At 50.7% G+C, this 531-nt stretch overlaps 1 protein-coding gene across 1 annotated transcript in view; it reads left to right on the top strand.

Annotated features, from left to right (window-relative positions):
- MOXD1 (monooxygenase DBH like 1) overlaps positions 1-315 on the top strand; it is a 154,522-nt gene extending 154,207 nt beyond the window's left edge. Inside the window, exon 12 of the mRNA XM_007947392.1 lies at positions 151-315. Coding sequence (XP_007945583.1) covers positions 151-315 — 165 coding nt within the window. The remainder of the gene's footprint in view (positions 1-150) is intronic.
- The last annotated feature ends 216 nt before the right edge of the window (positions 316-531 follow it).

The following is a 531-nucleotide window of genomic DNA, read 5'->3' as shown; positions in this document are numbered from 1 at the left end:
GAGGCACTGTGCCACCAGAGCTCCTCTCACCTGCTAGGGTAGAGGTCTTTTGGGGGGTTGGTTTTATAGTACAGACAGCTGAGCAGGCTTGGCCACAGCTTGGCTCCTAAACCACTCACTCATTCGTGTTGTCTCTTCTTTAATTTTCAGATTCAAGGAATGACAGCATTGCCTCCAGAGATAGACAGGCCGTACAAAGCAGAGCCTGTGGTGTGCAGAACGCCACCGTCCTCCTCTCAGCACAGAAATGTCTCTCTCAAGTTGCTTGTGTGCTTCGTGGTCCTCGGGAGCGTGCTGAGCGGCAAACACCTGTGATCGTAACTGTGTTGTACTTGGTGACAGTGTTGTCTGTGATCCGAACCTGTCGTCCAATGTGTGGGTTAAAGACTGTGTCCACTTCGGGCATGACGTCACGGACTTGAAGAATGTGGAGACTTTCCTTTCACACCGTCTTCTCCAAACTCTGCCTTTCTCCTGCTTACCCCAAGATGTTGGTCAAGTCCTCTTCTTCCCTCAGAAACATTGCATGTA

The sequence above is a fragment of the Orycteropus afer genome, unplaced genomic scaffold (assembly GCF_000298275.1).
Source record: "Orycteropus afer afer isolate SDZICR_OR568_19922 unplaced genomic scaffold, OryAfe1.0 scaffold00182, whole genome shotgun sequence".
Lineage (NCBI taxonomy): Eukaryota > Metazoa > Chordata > Mammalia > Tubulidentata > Orycteropodidae > Orycteropus > Orycteropus afer.
Note: the sequence above shows the minus strand (reverse complement) of the source record. Positions and strands in the feature narration are given on the sequence as shown.